This window comes from Pteropus medius, unplaced genomic scaffold (genome assembly GCF_902729225.1).
Source record: "Pteropus medius unplaced genomic scaffold, Ma_sr-lr_union100, whole genome shotgun sequence".
NCBI lineage: Eukaryota > Metazoa > Chordata > Mammalia > Chiroptera > Pteropodidae > Pteropus > Pteropus medius.
The window spans coordinates 10,937,451-10,952,909 of record NW_024347788.1 but is presented as its reverse complement, the minus strand read 5'-3'; the positions used below and the strand labels follow the sequence as shown (position 1 = coordinate 10,952,909).

The following is a 15,459-nucleotide window of genomic DNA, read 5'->3' as shown; positions in this document are numbered from 1 at the left end:
CATGTTACATTGAAACAAATTGTAGGTGTATACACATGACATGTGTGTGCACACATCCTAAAAGTAGTCTAGATGAGCCTCGTGTCTGTCTACAGTATGTGCAACTACATAAAGGAACATTCTGTATGACGCTGACCCAATTGCAAACTAATCAGAGTCTTGGGGAGAAAAGAGGAACAAACAGAAGTGTCGAGTATCAGACATTTTGTGCCGATTCTCAAAAAGATTTGTGTATCCTACACCAGTAGTGGAGAAGTTAAGGTTCTGAGAGAAGTGGATGCTGACAGATGAGAACTGTCTGGGAACAGAGAAGAATGTGTTTATCTGAGAAAGAGTAGCACCGGCAACAAGCACAGGAACGAGTTCAGGTTCATCGGCTACTTCCGATGTCTCAGTGGCTGCGTTCTCTTTCTGTGGGAGACGGGGAGCCTAGTGTCCTGGCGGCGGGGCCCTTCTGAGGACTGGATGAAAGCAAACGGGTAGTTCAGTTCCAGAGCCCACTCCACACTTTCCTGCCTTTCGACAGCTGGAAGTGGCATATTCCCAAGTGGGCACGAGCGTGCCTTAAACAGCTGGGCCACCTACCACGCAGCTGAGGGAAGGGGTCGTTCTTACTAACAGAAATCCTAAAGCGAGGATCACCAGTGTCGATTTTGTCTCCTGGGAGCTTCGTGACAAAAGGATCTGCTTTCCCTCCAAAGACTAGTGGTACTTTTTAGAGAGGAAGACTCCAGGCATTCATGTAGTGTAAAAATGGACATTTCTAGGCAAAGCGTTCCCATTCCAAGTGGCCTTTCCCTCAGTCGCCACATGCCCAGGGGCCTAAGAGCACATGGAGAAACGAAGCCCATCGGACCCATGTGGACAGATGGACCTTGAAATTTGCCCGGCTCTCGGCCTGGACCCATTAATTCTTTTCTAGCTTATTGCCCCGGAATGTCTCTCTGCTTAGTGTCTCTTGTTTTTGTTGTCTGCGACCGAAACCCAGAATTATAGAAATCTGCCCAATGAAATTCCATTCTCGTGTAAGGAAGTCTTAACGCAAGAGGAAAAGAGGCAAATGACGGCCCCTCCCGTTGGCAGCGTCCGGCTCTGCTGTCCTGTGGCCCACGCTTCCCGTCCTCGCCGTTTGCACTCAGCTGCTCTTAGCAAAAACAGTTCCGAGATACTCGAACCTCCCGGGGGAGGGGACAGGGTTCTTTCCCATCTCACATGGGTGGCTTCGCGTACTCATGTTCTGCAGAGATGTTGGAACCTTGCCTTCCTGTCTGAAGATGACTAGGCAGTGATGCTGATTTGTGGGTGCCGAGTCCCTCTGAAAATCTCCCAACTGCAGATGTGTAAGGGCTGTGCGGACACTGGTTTCGTCCTCTTGTGAATGGTCTAAACGCTCTCCAAAGCGTGGGTCCTTGAGCCGTCTCTGTTTCCTCAGAATGTATGCGTCATCCAAACATAATGAACACTTTCAGGCTATTGCTACCACGACAGTGGCCGAGCTTATTGTCCAGTATCATTTTGATTTGCAAAAAAGGAGTTGCACCTTCAACACGGACTTTAAAAGTTGGCAGCGCATCGAAGCTCAAGCAACCAGAATGAAATATTTTAACACCACATAGTCGATTTCTTTTTAATGTAAAGTATATCCCGATGTTTCCCTTTACTCCCCCAATATTGGGAATGGTCGAATGTGACAGGAAAGCAAGTGCACTTGCGAGGCGACCACGGCAGATCGATTTCACACTGAGGTGTGCCCCTCACTGGCTTCCTTCTCACCAAGGTCATCATCATCCTTTTTACCAAAAGGGACGTGATCTTGATGTTGGCTGGGGACAGGAAAACAGAGATAGTGTACGAAAGCTCGTGGGTCCCTCGCCAGCTGTATGGATCCCGTGTGAGAGGTCGTGTCCACCTCAGACTCCAGGCGCTGGCACATTGTAATTCGTTAGTTTTCGTCCATCTAACCACCTGGTTTCCCTAGGGGGTTAGCAAATGGCTTCGGGCTTCTTTGGAAACATTTTACTCTCTAGCATTCAGATTAAGGAGGAGATACTGTACGTGTACTCTCTTCCATATACACCCCCCTGTGAAAAAAGGGTGGCTTCTTCCCACCTCAGGAACCCCTCCTGGCTGATCCCTTCCCACCTGGCATCTACTGTCCCCTGGACTGGCAGGCAGCCCCTCCCGCCGTCTCACCTGACAGCTCCCCAGAGGGCTCAGGGGAGGCCTGACCACTCCACAGCCCAGGTCGCTAGCTGCCTCACAGCTTGGCCTGTGAGAGGGAATGCAGGTCCCAGGCCTGGCAGCACAGACCCTTCCTGCTCTGCACTCTGCGCGGTCACCTAGCCCCACTTCTGTGTGCACCGGGCCTCCTGGCCGTACCTGACACTCAGGCTGCTCCAGGATTCCGGCCGCCATCTGCATCCCCCTTTGCCTGAGTCCCCCCATCTTTCAAGGTTATACCCCACCCCATCGCACACCCCATCAGACACCTACTACATTGTGTGTGTGCATTCCGATATAAAAATCTTTTTTTTCCCCCCATTTATTTTTAAGTCTCCTAATCCTATAGGTGTGTGTTCTTGTTTGCTTGGGATACTGAAATTCTGTAGCCATCCTATAGCCATACAATCCAGTAATAACAGGCAAACCATTTGCTCTTACAATTAGTTAGAAAACTTGAATGCAAGATTATTAAGGCCCAGGATATTCTGTTTCGGAGACTTTTGACCTAACGTTCTTGATTCCCTGTCACGAGGAAACTGTCTTTCGAAGTCTTCAGACAGAAAAGTGTTAAAAACTAGGCTTTCTTCCCCGTCCTTCGCTTGCTTTTCTTCCTTTCTTTTTTTTTTTTTTTTTAATCAGAGATTTTTACTGCCCTAAGCTTGAATCATGTAAGCTCAATGATGGATTCATGAAGCGCTGAGATTGAGGCTTGAATCTTGACAACAGCAAACCTTTGTCCTAAACCTTGCAAGAGACCAGAGTGAACACCCTGCCAGCTTGAGGCTTGCAGCCCCGTGCCTGCTGGGCCCCACCCCGCAAAAGCTCTTTCAAGCACTTCCTGTGACTAACTTATTCTGATGCGTTTTTCACTTTCTTTCTGCGGATCCTTTGACTTCCTCTATCTGCCCCTGTGGCTGGAGGACCCCTTTCAAGTGCTCACTGGTATAAAGAGACTGAAGCCACAAGCTTCGATGATGATGATGACGGTACACTCGAAGGCATGATGAAGGATAGAGTTGCAGGCAGCAGCCGGTGCCATGCTAAAGCCCATGGTCCGCCCCTTCTGCGGCAGATAAGATGGGAGGGAATTCGAGATGCCGATGTATCTGTGCCCCGTGGAGTCACGTGGCTTCGCTTCTTTTGGGGAGCGTGACTGCGTATTCCTGTTCGTTATTTAACTTGGGGTTTTATCACGTACATTCCCAACATTTTGCCTTTGTACGTCTCCTTTACCATCACTCCAAAATCTAAGGAAAAAAATACATTTTTCCCCTCAAAAGTTTCCAGTCATTTCCTCCTGATAAAATGGCTATTTTTCTTAATCATTATCAGCCATTTGAAATATATGCTGGCTTAGTTGAGGCTGCTACAGTAACCTCATAAATATGGGCATTTTGTATGGCAGAGTGTGTGTCACTTGGTGAGGCTTTTCGGGGGCCCCTGGGGTGCACATGAGCTTCCCCAAAGCTCTTCCCGTGTCTCCCAGACAGGCTCTGGCTCAGGCACCTGACACCTGACACCTGACAGGCACTGTGGGTCAAGGAGCAAGGAGCACGCAGGGGATCGTGTAAGGCTACGTCTGCGTTTACGCACCGCGAGACTAGTCAGAGCAGTTCACAGTTACAAAATGCCATGCGCACAGTTGCCCGTGTTTTAACCTCCCCGACTCTCGCGGTGCCCTGGCTCGGGTTCCCCCCAGGCGGGGCCCGGGACAAGGCTGCGTGCAGGACGGTTACTGAGGAAGTGGTCCCAGGAGGGCAGGCGATGGAAGCAGGGCGGGAGGAGGCCAGTTCAAACGTGTGGACTTGGTGGACGACCAGTGGGGCATCCCACAGACCTGAGGAGCCCTAGGAAATGACCCAGAGCTGTGCAGCTGGGCAGGAACAGGGCGCCCCCATCCCTACTGGGCAAGGCCAGCCCCGAGGGCGTCAGCTCTCCCGCACGCTTGGGACATGCTTCCACCAGCGCTGGAGAGGGTCCCCACGTCCCTAGGCACCTGAGGACGTTACTGGGCAGGGAGCAGGGGTCCCTGGCACCCACCAAGGTGGGGCCTATGGGCTGCCCCACAGCACCCACTGGGACTGTCCCTGTGGGAGTGGCTATGAGAGGAGGTGAGGCCCAAAGGAGTCAAGGCATCCCAGGAGGAGCCCTGAGAGACAGCACAAGGTCCTCCGGCCACAGGCCCAGGGCCTTGGTCCACCAGGACAGAAGGCGAGGCTGAGGTGGAGTGGCCCCGGGCCCCGGGTCGCACAGGACCTCTGGGTGAAGGTCCCGGCGGGGTGTGGGACGCCGGGGAGGAGGACTGGCTGCCAGCCAGAGCATCAGATGCACGTGGCTTTAACCTAGGCCCACACCGTCACACTGACGTCCGGCACACCTGCCGTGGGTCTGCCTCCCGGGGCACCTCGTCCGGGTCTCAGCTTGGGATTCGGGATGTTTCCGGCAGGAGGAAAGGGAGCGTCAGACTGTCTTCTCTCTCATGAAAGGGGAACAGTGGCCGCGGTGGAGCTCAGCCTGGGAATGAGCCTGAGGGAGCCGGGAACCGAGGTTCTCGCCTCCGAAATTCAGGCGCACTGAGGGAAACACTGAAGCAAGTAGAGAGTTCGGTGTCTTTCTGCGGCAGACCCGCTCTGAAACGTGTACGTTCATAGATGTGCATATTTATAACCTGGCCTCGTGTGGCGATATCTGGAGGTATAAACATATTCATCCATTTTCACTTCTCTGCGGGATGATAGACCTTCACAAGCTGAGTGCAAGAGGCTTTAGAAATCAGTAGTATTGTCAAACGCTCCCATTTTGTGGATGAGGGTCTTGGGACCTGGATCACAGGACAAGCTCGTCACAGCACGAAAGCGCTGGTCGCTGGTGCCTGGCCCAGCACCCTTGTGCCTACGCTGACATACGGGCAGTCACCTAAAACACGTGCTGCCAAGGGTTGACAGTGTGACCTTTCACTTCGGTGATGCAGTGTTCAGATCCCAAAGGTTATTTACGTCTTCGATCTGTCCTGCTGCTGCTGTCTCTTTCCGTGTTATGTGGGTCTGCTAAAATCCTGGCTACATTTCTGGGGACAAGACACTGTGATCATCTTTGGAGCAGGCTTTTTTTTTTCCCAGCACGAAATAAATTTACCTATCACAATTACTATACTGAGTTGATAGGAAAGGAAACAGCTAAAGGAATTTAAATGATGTTTGTCTTAAGATACTTTCAAGACAAACTGGTTCTTTATAAGGCAGGTGGGAAGCTCGTGCTGTTTCTTCGGAAGAAATGGGGCCGGGGACTTGAGGATGCTCGAGAAATCTCAGTCGCCCCGCGTGTCCCACACCCGCTCAGACCCCACACGAGCCCCTCTGCTGCTTTAGCTCCTCCTGCCACCAGACCAAAAGGTGGAGAGAAGACCAGCGGAGAGAATCGGGGGGCTACCCCCGCAGACGCTCAGAGCACGTCGGCCTAATTTGCATATGCTTAGTGATGAAATACACCCCCTTTGTATGTGATGACATACAGCTGACCCACCCCCAGCGGAATGCGGTTATCTGGCCGATAGCTCCCTGCTGGGCTGTCGTCCCCTCGGCCCAAACACAGAACACTGTTCTGTCTGCTTTCCCGAGGATTGGCGGGCACAGACACGACACGTTCACATGCTTCCCCCCTCAACTCAACGCTCCTGTGTGCGTGGGATGAGGCCTATGTGTGCTGGGAGGGCCGTGAGCCTCCCTTAGCATCACGCACCCATCCAAACCACAAACCGGAGTCGCCACGGTAATAACGCGGGAAAATAGGCAGGCAGGTGTGTTCTTTTCACTAGGATTTTCACGTTCATAAAGCTGTAGCTGCAGCTTTTTAATTTTATGATTTTATAACAGCTAACGGTCATGCTTTGCTGAACCATTTAGGAGGGCAAGTCTGTTTTCCACTAGATCTGATTAACTCTGATGTGACCTCTGGCTCCGTCCTCATTCTCGAAAGTGTTTAAAGCTACAGACTTTTCATATTTTTGTATTTATTTAGATGATTCAGTGGCCATGTGCGTGTACTTGCCTGTGATTTGCAGAAGCAAAGTATTTCAAAACTGATCAGTGCTTTTTTTTAACTTACATTAAAAATACAAATTATTTGTTTAGGCTGTTTTACAAGTTAACTTTTAATGCTGTAATGCATTTTTAAGCACGTTAGCAATTTACTTTAAACCTGACCAGTGATAGAATGTTTTTCTAATCAGAAACAATGTAGCAAAAGCAAAACAATATTCAATGCCCACATTACGTGGCAAGACAAAACAGTATGGCTTTTTTTTTTAACTGTAAATATAGCTCTTATCTTCATTTCTGATCTTAACTTTGCCAAGAGGTGTGTTAAGTACCTGTCGAAGTGTTTACTGTGTGCTAGTGACAGGCGGTGCTCAGGCTGCCGTTCGCTTCGGAAGGCACACGAGAGCCTTCGGCGTGTTCCACCTCTGTCTGTGGCCCGCAGTCCAGGGCGCTGTTGTGACAGCCACTTACTCGCCCTTGCTGTGTAGATGGCTGCAGTGTGACTCTACCACCAGAGGGCGTCCCTGAGAAGTTTGCATAGTGATCATGACTGCGGACAAGTCAGCGAGCCTCCAACTATGCCTCCAGGCCCGAAATGAGAGTGTCTTGCTACAAAATATATGTTGTGTCAAACTTCTCTTTACAAAATACCAGTTCTGGGGACGATGCTGCTTCTGACTCATTTTTAGAGGGAGCTTGTTTCAATCTTTTGTTTCCGGGTGTGTCATTTACATATCGGGCACTGGCTTTCTCTTCAGTAGTTGAGTAAGAATACATATGAAAATGTGGCCATAAACTAAAGGTCTCATTGCTCCAAATGGAGTTTAAACACATTATTTTATTTTTATGGCTTTAGTTACTAAGTAATTCTCCCATAAAATTTCATTTAAATAAAGACACAGATATGGCACAGATAAGTAATTTCTTATAAAATTTCACTCTAAGAAGGAATTCATTTCAATAAAGACACAGATATGCCACGTAGAGTCACACGTCACCATAAAGGAAGCTTTCTTACCTGCCAGTTTGCTGTATATAAAATCTGCTGAACCGTCCAAATTGCGAGGACTCGAAGTATGTTTTGTGCCCAGTTATATGATACTGACTCGAAACTGCCAAATGACAATCTTTGGCGAGCAGTTTTCACTGGTTTCTTTCTCACATGGAATTTTTATTTTGATTTGTAATGTTGCTCCATGGGGACTGATTAGATGTGTTAATGCACTGCAGCTCTGTTTTTAAAAATAACAGCACAGAATGCTGTTAAAATCGAGTGCCGTCACAGGCATCACGTGGAGCAGCAGAAGCCACGCACTCAAGTGCTCACTACTGTATGAACCCGTTTATATCAAGTTTGGGAAAACAGCGCAAACTTACCGAGGCGACGGAAGTCAGAACGGTGGTTTCTGGGTGGGTGCTGTTTGGTGGGAGTGGGAGCAGGGCCGTTAACTGCCAAGGATCATAAGGGACTTTCCGGGGTGCCGGAGATGTCTTATGTCTTGATGTCCATGCTAGTTACATGAGTAAGTTAATACCTTGAAAGTTCATGAAGCTGTCAATTTAAGGTTAATACACTTTATACATTTCCTGTGTTTGAGACTTCAATTTGAAAACTTCAACAGATTTTTTAAAGGAAAGGATATTAAAAGTGAAATATTTGACAAAGTTTGCTGTGACACTACCACCTTACTTACTCTGAGTGGCTTTATTTACCTTTGTCTGTGGCTTTCATCTGGTTCTGCCTAAACACTGCCTATAGAAAGGAACTTGGGAAAAGTAATTTTAAAGTGACTGCCTGCAGAAGGCTGTAGGTGAAACCATTTCAGCTACCCAAAGAGGGTTTTAAAAACATTCGCTTAGGTAAATTGGTAATTTAACATTCTGAAACTCGATTCTTTCCGGATCAGGCACAAAAGGCATTTGCTCTTGGAAGACCAAGAAAGAATTCATGCAGTTCCCATTAGTCTAAAAATAAATAATAAATAAATAAATGTCTGAGTCATGGGTTGCATTTTGTTGGAGTTCAGTGGCTTTCAACTGTAGGAAGAAAATGATTTATTCTCTGAATAGTTGTGCTACCCATTGCCCACTGGAATGAATACAAAATTATTCTGAGAAAAGTGAAATAAATGAATTCCTCTTTTGAATTTAATCATATTTTGAGTAGCTCCAATTCAAGTATTTTCTGCTTTTGCACAGCATTATAAAAACCTGAATAAAGTAGCTTTATTTGTGTTGGATTAAGGTAGGAAAGACGTCACAACTGTGGTGTTTGAAGACGTCGTGGGTTCATCACGGCACAGGTTCTGGGACTCGGACGCACCTGCGTGTGAACCCTAGCTCACCTGTACTGCCTGGCTGTCCCGTCCCCTTGATTAACCTCGAGTTTCTCGTTGGTGAAATGCCTACTGTGCGGTGTGAGTGTGAGGATTAAATGGAGCGAATCAGCATAGTTCCCAGGCCGTGCGCCACAGCAAGCTCAGAGGAGGCCTGGGACACTGTCGGACTGGTCGGGGGGGACCCAGCCGTGCTCAGCCCCCGTCGGCCCCTGGAGGACCTGCTAGGTCAAGGTGACTCACAGTTTCAGCACTGCTAGATTGCGCCGTGGGGCAAAGCTGGGGTTTTGGCGATCGTTGTTCGTTGTCCTAAAAAGCAAGTACTGGATGAGCTTCAGCCTGGAGCCTGAAATGAGGTCCCGTCTGATTCCCACGTCCGAGAAGCCGGGCCGAGCCTGACGGCCCACTCGTAGTAACCGGGCTTGCTCACGGGGAAAGCAGAGCCGTTGCTTGCTTCTCTTTCCACTGGTGCGTATTTGTGTTTTCAAGCGACTACTAAATTGTCAGGACGTAAATACCTAAGTCGTTTGAACCTAACTACTTAATAAATGTAACTGTTAGGTACTTCTTTTGGCCTAGAGGTGCCATAAGAAAAAAATTAAAAAAATAAAATGCTGAAACACTGAGGGTGCCCCGAGCTGGGAAAGTCACGGAACCTCTGTCTCCCCAGAAGCTTGCGTTCAGTAGGGTGTCGGCTCCGCCCGCCCTCGTCCTTCCCTTCCCCCGACCCGGAGGGACATTGTCTTTAACCGCCATCTCCATGATTTGATACATTTATTGGAAAACCAGTAAGTCCAAAAGAAGTAGTAAATTATATTGGATCTTCATTAAGTTGTACACTGGAGTATTTTCCTCACTTCCGAAACCATTAAGGAAAACAGCCGTGTCTCTTGCAAGCTAGGCGTTCGGCACCGTGTCGCCCCGCGGGCTGACACCGCTCCGGGAGAGGTGGCCTCCGCCCGGCGCGTTGGGGCGTCATAGCACAAGTGCGCCAGCTTCACGAAGGCGGCTGGTTTCTGCGTGTGATGTATGGTTTGCACGCTCGCCGCCCGCACGTGTTCGAAGTCGAGCTCGCTTTGTAGCACCCAGGAAAACCAGCTTCCCTTGGACAGCGCAGGATGTGTGGTTCTCCACATGCTTGCGGGAAGCGTCCAAGGCGCTCGAATCATCTTCCCATAACTGCTTTCTGTTCGGGAGGCCCCTGCTCTCCCGCCCTGCCGCTCACATGCACGGCCGTTCCAGGGGAAGCTAGTGGAAAATTCCTGTCCCCTCTCACTCCACTGCCATGAGTTATAAAAAGCACGCCATTCAGAATCGACTTTTTCTTCTGCATGCTTGACTTTTCACGAACAACTTAAAGGGGAAAGAAATCATTTCAAGAGATATATTTCTCTGTCAGGACGATGAGGGGTCACAGCATCACCTTAGCCACCAGGGGGTGGCCGACTCGCTCCGCTTAACCTCCGGGTGGTCAAGTATTTACGACGAGTGCTTTCCGAGTGATGGTATCCTACAGGGAAGCACACCACCTCGTCCTCGGAGCCGACACTCATTCACACGAGTCACTTAAGGTTCACTTCTTAACTGACTCATTCAGGGGGAACAGCACGCTCGTGTGCAAGCAGGAGTGAGGGGCGAGGGTGCGCCCAGGAAGTGGGAACGAGGGGTGAGGGCGCACACAAGAGAAAGGCGCAGTAACAGAGCTTTCTCATTGTTAAGGTCTGTTTGTTTCCATTGAAATGAGTCATCTCACCCCTGTTTTTTAGCCAGAAATCGCTGTGGTCGCTGCTGCGATTTGGTCTTGACTCCTACAAGCCAGTTGAACTTTATCAGCGGTACCGAGCTTCCCTTGGTTGTAGAAATCTGGTTTCAAATTAAAGTGGTGACGATGCCAGCTTACACTTTGTGGCTTTGCCGAGTCCCCCCGGCCGAAGGACCTACAATGGCGTTTTGGCTGCTCCTGGGGTTCAGATTATGGGTGGTTTGTCCCCTGGAATCTTGGCCCCATCTGCAGTGGCTTTAGGAGGCCTGTGGCTCAAGGAGGCCAGAGTCAGAACAGAAGTGAAGGTTTGTCCGTGTGGTGGTCCAGCAGCTCAGCCAGCATTTTCTGGGTGGTATGTGGAGACCTCTTTCAATTGTTCCTGAGCCCTTGAGCCATTGGTCCCCAGGAGCATGGGCACTCGGGGTAGGGGAGGGGGCGTTCCTAAGGAAATAACTGAAAACGACAGTGGTAAACTCAGAACTGGGCTGCGAATCTTCATCTTAATCCTTGTCCCCAGTGCCACTAGATCTGCTCCAGTCGACCTTGGAGAGGGGGCTCGTGGCTTTTGACGTCCATGCTGTGCGTCCCTGTGGTCCCCGTGGCTGAGCAGGAAGCAGGCCGGCACTGCCCGGGAGCCGATGCGAGCCGTGCACAGTGCGGAAGGTAGACCTCATGGCGTTCCCGAGCACTGGCCGTGAGGCATTCAGGTTGAAGCGCGATGTCGTTTAGGAAGACTTGGAATAAAGGAGACCCAGGCGTTCCCAGGAGCCAGATCTAATCTGGAAACTGCATAGAGTCATCTGTCTCTGACGACGCTGGCAAAGGAAGGTTCTGTCAGGGGACGCCTGGGAAGGGCCGAGGGGGCGGTGGACGGCGCGGCAGGCCCTGCGTTTCATCGCCTCGTCCCCCTATTGGACCTCGGCGGGATTAGGTTTGGCCAACACTGAGAACGTTTCCTGAGCAGTCCTTTCTGGCACCCGAGGGACACGCCGAGTCCCCTCCAGCACGTTTTCTGAAGAGCACGTTTCATTGGAAGGTGTGTCAGTCCCGGGAGCCATCCAGGAAGGCGGGGGCCCCGGCGACAACAGCACAGCCGAAACGACGCCCGGGCCGCGGCCAGCAGGCAGCGCCACAGTCCGAGCGCGAGCAGCAGCCGGCACCCGGCACCCGGCACGCCGTCCGCGGGGAAGCGCTGCGCTGTGCGGGGGAGGGCGGACGTCCCCGCAGCGCCCAAAAGGAAAGCCCGCTGGGTGTTCCCGTGACACGAAATGCAGGACGGAGCATGACGGACAGTGGCGGCGGGCAGGGCGCGGACCAACCTGGGAGGAAGGGTTACCAGGCGGGGCGCAGGAGGGAGCCATCTGGTCACCACCCAGTTACACAAATCATCAAGGTGTGCGCCTGAGATCAGTAGGCTTTACTCTGAGTGACACTTTGGAGGGAGAAGGTGCTGGATTCCCCCAGACAGACGGGCAGCAGTCTGAAGGGACGAACAGGGCGGCCCGGCCTGGGGGAGCAGGGCTGAGCGACCGGCGAGTCCCCGCTCCGGGAGGCCGGTCCCCATCCCTGACCCCGCGGGGCTCGGCCGCTGTCCGTTCTGCCACCTTCATCTGCATACTCGTGAATCCCTCCATAGGCCTGAAAACAGGCCAAGCACGTGCCGCGTCACCGGCCTTCACTGGCTGCCATCGCGCCACGTGACACATGCGTCTCGCGATGCCAGGGCCCGCAGCAGCCGCCCAGGGCGTGGGTCCTCGCAGCCGAGCGGCGGCTTCGTCACGGGGCTTCCCGGTGCCGCGGATCCGTGTAGGTGCCAGTCCCGAGAGTGACAAAGCAGAGCTGGGGCGGTGGCGGGATAGCGCCACCCACTGCCAGGCTGCGGAACGGGCCCTCTGCGGTGTAGGTCCCGGCTCTGCGGTCTGGCACCCCGCGGGTCACCTAGCGCCTCGGTCCCTCGGCACCCCGGGGTAAGATGCAGCCCACCGCCCACCCAGGCGGGGCCCCGGCGCGTGTGCTGGCAGAGGGGACACGGGGACGTCTGTCAGCGCCCCCTCCACACGGGGAGACACGTGGCTTTTCACCGACCGTCGCTGTGCCAGCTCCATGCCAGCTGCCCCCACTCTGAGCCTGAGCGTCCCCTCTGAAGGAGGAAGACAGCGTCTGCCCCGGACCGTGCCGGCTGCCGTCGCGATGGCAGGCAGCATCGTCGCCACGGTCCCTGTTCAGGGCCAGCTCCGGCGCACCAAGGGGAGCGGTGCCTTGCTCTGCCCTGCCTCCCGCGGCGGCCGCCACACGGGCAGCACCCTCTCTGCCCGAACTGCAGACGTTTCGGACACGAGCGGAAGGCGCTGCGGGACGCCTCGTGCCTCTGCCTTAGGATCGGAGTCGCTGAAACCCAGGGCGGACAGAGAAGGGGTCCAGTTAGGCGAAGAGCGTTATTTATTCATCAGCTGTTTCCCTCCTTTTTTTCCTGTCTCCTCCAGAGACCGTTTACCGGAATGGCGGTGGTGTTTGGGGTGAAGGAGGAGGAAAAGCAGCTCGCCGTCGGTTAATGCTGCACTTGAGGCTGTGAAACCGCCATGGGTGGGGCAGGCGGACCACGTGACAGTAAATAAATTCTGTGCATTAACCGTTGTCCGGCTAGAGGAGCGCACGGGTGGAGTAAGGTGCCTGTTCTAACCCGGAAGGGAACCGTATTTTACCTTAGTTACCCATCCCGGGTGGCCAGGCGGTGGTGGTCCGATTAATTCTGATTCTTTAAATTATAATCTTATTGTCCCGACCATCACAGGTTTTAAGAGCATGTTTAGTTAAAATCAGTTCCGGGCAGCGATTTCTGTAGTTAACATTTTATAAAGTTAAAACTGGATAAGCTTTTCTTTTCTTAAAGGAAATTTAAAAATCTATTCCTTAGTAGCTAAAAATAACAAGGAATTCCATACACTTACACTAAAGGCTAAGCGGAGATCATTAGCTTGTGGTTGGAATTTGATTATTTTATGTGGTTCAGCGAAATTTCTTCTCTCCAGCAGCATTTTTGCACCAGAATCTCCCATTAAGAAATTTCGCTTAGGGAGGTTTTAAGCTACATCTGCATGTAATAACTTTTCAGGGTTCCAAAGACTCGATAGTAGTTAATAAAACTCAAAGGAATACTTGAGTGATCTTCAGACTAATGTTTATGATTATCCAGCGCACAACCAACAATTGATTGTATCTGTTGCTTCCACAAATCTGATGGCAGAGAAAATGCTTTCAAGAGCCCAGAAGAAACAATACCCCTTAAGAATTTCAGATCTTTTCCACCAAGATGTGCAGGTTGACTAGTTAACCCCAGAATGCCTGTTCAGAAGGTAGTTCGGGACTGCCCTTTAATATTCACTTAGTTCCTGCCTCCTGCCATAAAAAACAGAACCAACGGAAGAGGAGCATTGCCTGCAATTTACTGAAAGCTGATGTGATAAAAAGTTTAGCCACAAAGGCTGACTCTTGTGGTGGGCTCACAGCATTCCCCACGAGCATGACGGAGCACGGGGAGGGCGGCTTAGGAGGTGCCATGAACCGTCCCGGAGCGGGGTGTTCCTGCTGAGAGGCACTCGGCCACGCAGGGTAAACGAAGACACTGCACACACTCAGCCGCCCTCTGTGCCGAGAGGAGGCTCATCATCTCGCAGAGCAAAGGTCTGCTGCGCGGTGTAAAATCAGATCGTTCGGCCCGGTGAGAGCGAGCGGAATTATCATCATCACTGTGAGGTACGGCACGGAACTTGATAAGGGTGTTTCTGATGCTGTTATTAAAGCCCATCGCCGTGACGGCCCTGGCAGTGCGTAGCACCCTGCTGTTTCCAGCACAGCGTCCCCCCATCCAACGTCCCCACTGTGGGTAAGAAGCCGCACATTTCTGAGGGTGCGGTGGGCGTTTTATCCGGGTAACTTAGTCGAATAAGGCAGTGTCGCCAGTCACATGTATAGCCAGTCATGCTTTTAAAAAAAGTCATTCACAAAGTGAATGAAGGCCGTTTGAAAAGGCTACACACACTGATTCCAACTCTGACGTTCTGGAAAAGACACAACTGTGGGGACATAATCGGTGTTTGCAGGGGCGGCAGGGATGGACAGGTGGGGACGGAGGGTTTCGGGCCAGTGAAGATGCCGTGCGATACAGCAGTGGTGGGCGCACGTCATCCATTTGTCCAGACTCATAGAAGGCGCAGGACCAAGAGTGACCCTGTTGTGAACTGTGGACTCTGGGGGATGACGACGTATTAGTGCAGGTTCATCTGTTGTAACAAATGGACCCTCTGGAGGGGGACATTAATGAGGGGGGCTGGTGCATGCAGGGGCGAAGGAAGCGCATGAGAAATCTCTACCTTCTGCTCAACTTTGCTGTGAGCCTAAAACCGCCCTAAGAAAACTGTCTTTAAAAAAAGTCATTGGCTACATATAACGAGGGACAAATGAAACGACAACAAAGAAACTTATTCTGTGGCTTCAGGTTGCCCCAGTGCACCTAGCCAGCTGTCCCTGGTTATGTAGTTCACGGCACACGTGGGCAACTTCGGTGGAATAACTTCGGCGGCTCGCCTGTCTGATGATGGCCGTGCCCACTGCGTGGGCACTTAGGCTCCTTTGCCTCTGGTCATTGGTGGCTTCGGTGTGGAATGCTGTCATCCCAAATTCGGGAGAATCTGAACACAGTGTCCCCTCTGCTCTCCTCTGGCTAAACTCCTGGGGCTGCCTTAGCCCAAAATGACACCCCTGACACGGTCCCGGGTTTTGATGGCTTCTCCTCTCTCCTTCCAGGTGGTGGTGTTCAGGGCCTCAGAGGCCCCTGCCACGTGTCTTAGAACAGAGGCCGTCCTGCTGGCTGTCCCAAGCCCTGCTGCGGGAGGCAGCAGGTTGTACCAAAGAGGCAGCCCCCGCTGTGAAATCAGCGACATTAGACAATTGCAGGCACGGTTTCCCCCTTTTGCCTCAAACCTAAGTACCAAGCCGTGCTTTGGGGGGCCAGGGTGCGAATCTGCAGCGTAGAGCATGCCCAGGCCAACGCCAGGTGCTAATTGGTGACATCCGGAGGTGAGCCCACCAGCCAGGCTTCACC

General features: G+C 51.8%; 2 protein-coding genes across 29 annotated transcripts in view; one reads left to right on the top strand and one right to left on the bottom strand.

Annotated features, from left to right (window-relative positions):
- Positions 1-15,459, top strand: part of MCPH1 (microcephalin 1) — a 195,763-nt gene that overhangs the window by 105,490 nt on the left and 74,814 nt on the right. Inside the window, exon 13 of one of the 27 annotated variants that reach the window (XM_039877272.1) lies at positions 12,842-12,925. The exons of 19 other annotated variants lie outside the window; for them this stretch is intronic. In XM_039877272.1, the coding sequence (XP_039733206.1) occupies positions 12,842-12,910 (69 nt within the window). In that variant the 3' untranslated portion in view covers positions 12,911-12,925. Of the gene's footprint in view, positions 1-8,505; positions 8,710-10,362; positions 10,490-10,875; positions 10,943-12,841; positions 12,926-15,459 lie in introns of those variants that run through there. 7 more of the 27 variants (XM_039877282.1, XM_039877276.1, XM_039877288.1 and 4 more) reach the window with 7 other exon arrangements.
- ANGPT2 (angiopoietin 2) overlaps positions 1-15,459 on the bottom strand; it is a 49,741-nt gene that overhangs the window by 24,570 nt on the left and 9,712 nt on the right. The window lies entirely within an intron of this gene.